This window comes from Hordeum vulgare, chromosome 4H (genome assembly GCF_904849725.1).
Source record: "Hordeum vulgare subsp. vulgare chromosome 4H, MorexV3_pseudomolecules_assembly, whole genome shotgun sequence".
Taxonomy (NCBI): Eukaryota; Viridiplantae; Streptophyta; class Magnoliopsida; order Poales; family Poaceae; genus Hordeum; species Hordeum vulgare.
Window position 1 is genome coordinate 155,905,860 of NC_058521.1, and position 1,541 is coordinate 155,907,400.

General features: G+C 36.9%; 1 protein-coding gene across 1 annotated transcript; it reads left to right on the plus strand.

The window, feature by feature from the left end:
* Positions 1 to 580: 580 nt before the first annotated feature.
* Positions 581 to 1,245, plus strand: LOC123448243. The gene is made up of 2 exons (XM_045125070.1): positions 581 to 652; positions 752 to 1,245. The coding sequence occupies exons 1-2, from the start codon at positions 596 to 598 to the stop codon at positions 1,037 to 1,039; spliced, it is 345 nt and encodes a 114-aa protein (XP_044981005.1). The 5' UTR covers positions 581 to 595; the 3' UTR covers positions 1,040 to 1,245.
* Positions 1,246 to 1,541: the final 296 nt, after the last annotated feature.

Sequence of the window (1,541 nt, forward strand, 5' to 3'; positions counted from 1 at the left end):
CTTCCAATTAACATTACAAAATACCACTGGTATCTATCGGTTCTCAATGCGAAGAAACGAGAGATACATGTATTGGACTCACTTAGAATTGGCATGAACCGAAGTGACCTCACTATGACGGTAAATGTCTACTTCATGTGTTTCTTTCCCTAGACATTACATTTCATTTGCCTAATACATGGTGACTTTTTCCATTTAATAGATACAAGTACTTGACAAGCATATAAAAAATCGCATGTGATATTACGGAGTTTAAGAGAGGTGATAGGTGGCAGGACCTCGATATTATGAATTGGACAGTCGTAGAACAGTTCCAAAAGCCACTCCAAACAGATGGGTATGATGAACACATCTCATATTTAAACCGAACTATAGAGAAATTTATGATAGATAGAATAGTAAGTCATGTGAATAATAAATTTTTGGTAGTAAATATGCTCTTATTTTATAGCCAAAACATTGAGGTAATAGATACATTTGTCGATGCATGGAGACATGCACAATGAACATTATTACTTGTTTAAATACTTTATTTATATTGAGACGAAAGCCTAAAGGAATATTTCAATATTGCAGCACATCGTGTGGATTGTTTATGTTAAATTTTATGGAGTATTGGACAGGAGAACTTTTGTCAGATCAATTCACTCAGGTATCTCTTTTTTCTTAATATCGGATTTCATCTCAAATGCACGTGTTTTTTTAACGAATTGTTTTTAATTGCTGAATTATTTTTAATTGCTATATGCAGGAGGACATGAAAGAATTTCGACGAAAATTAGCTGTCATACTATTGGAGAGAGAACTTAATAAGTTAAAAGGAAGTCCAATATACTATGAGCCTGACAATGAAGAACTTGAATTTGATTCTGATGTTGAGCTCCTGGATGATCGAAAGCGTAAGCGGCAAGATACACCTGATGGAGCCGAAGACAAAAGCCCCCATCCAGTCCCAATCATGGGCGTAGACCTGCATGATTTAGTTGACAAAATATGCAATGACATCATGGCAATTAATGATGCTGATTTGTTGGAGTAAGCACCATGTCTAAGAAATATAAAGCTTCAATATTAACTATTACAATGTTATGATTATTAATTGTTACCTATAGGAAGGAGTGGATGTGAAGCTCTAAACCCCATCCAATAGGATTAAGTCTTAGAAGAATTCAGGGTATACTCCACAGGGACCATCCGCTGGACATTCATTGTTTCAACATGGCTATACGTATACTTGCATGTGACAAGGCCTCACTGGCGGTAGATCCTCCGGTGCGCTACATGGATCTACAATTTTTTGTGAGTTACCACAATCATAGATTATATTATCATTGTCACCATCATGTTTCTTAACCATTTTTCACCTAGACGGTTGTGACCGAGGCCGCTCTTGCTTCCGCACGAGATCTAGATTCACGGGTACAACCAGACATTCAAGCGCTAGCAGCATTGCTTCGTAGCTGGACTGAGATAGAGCGCAACATCTCATCATGCAATTTGGTAAGTTTGGTCTATTTTATATGGTTGTCGTGATAAATGTT

Excerpts from the sequence above, each read along its gene's own strand:
- LOC123448243 (XM_045125070.1), top strand. The coding sequence starts at position 596 with ATGTTAAATTTTATGGAGTATTGGACAGGAGAACTTTTGTCAGATCAA. Across the intron at positions 653-751 it reads TGTCAGATCAATTCACTCAG|GAGGACATGAAAGAATTTCG; the intron begins GTATCTCTTTTT and ends TGCTATATGCAG.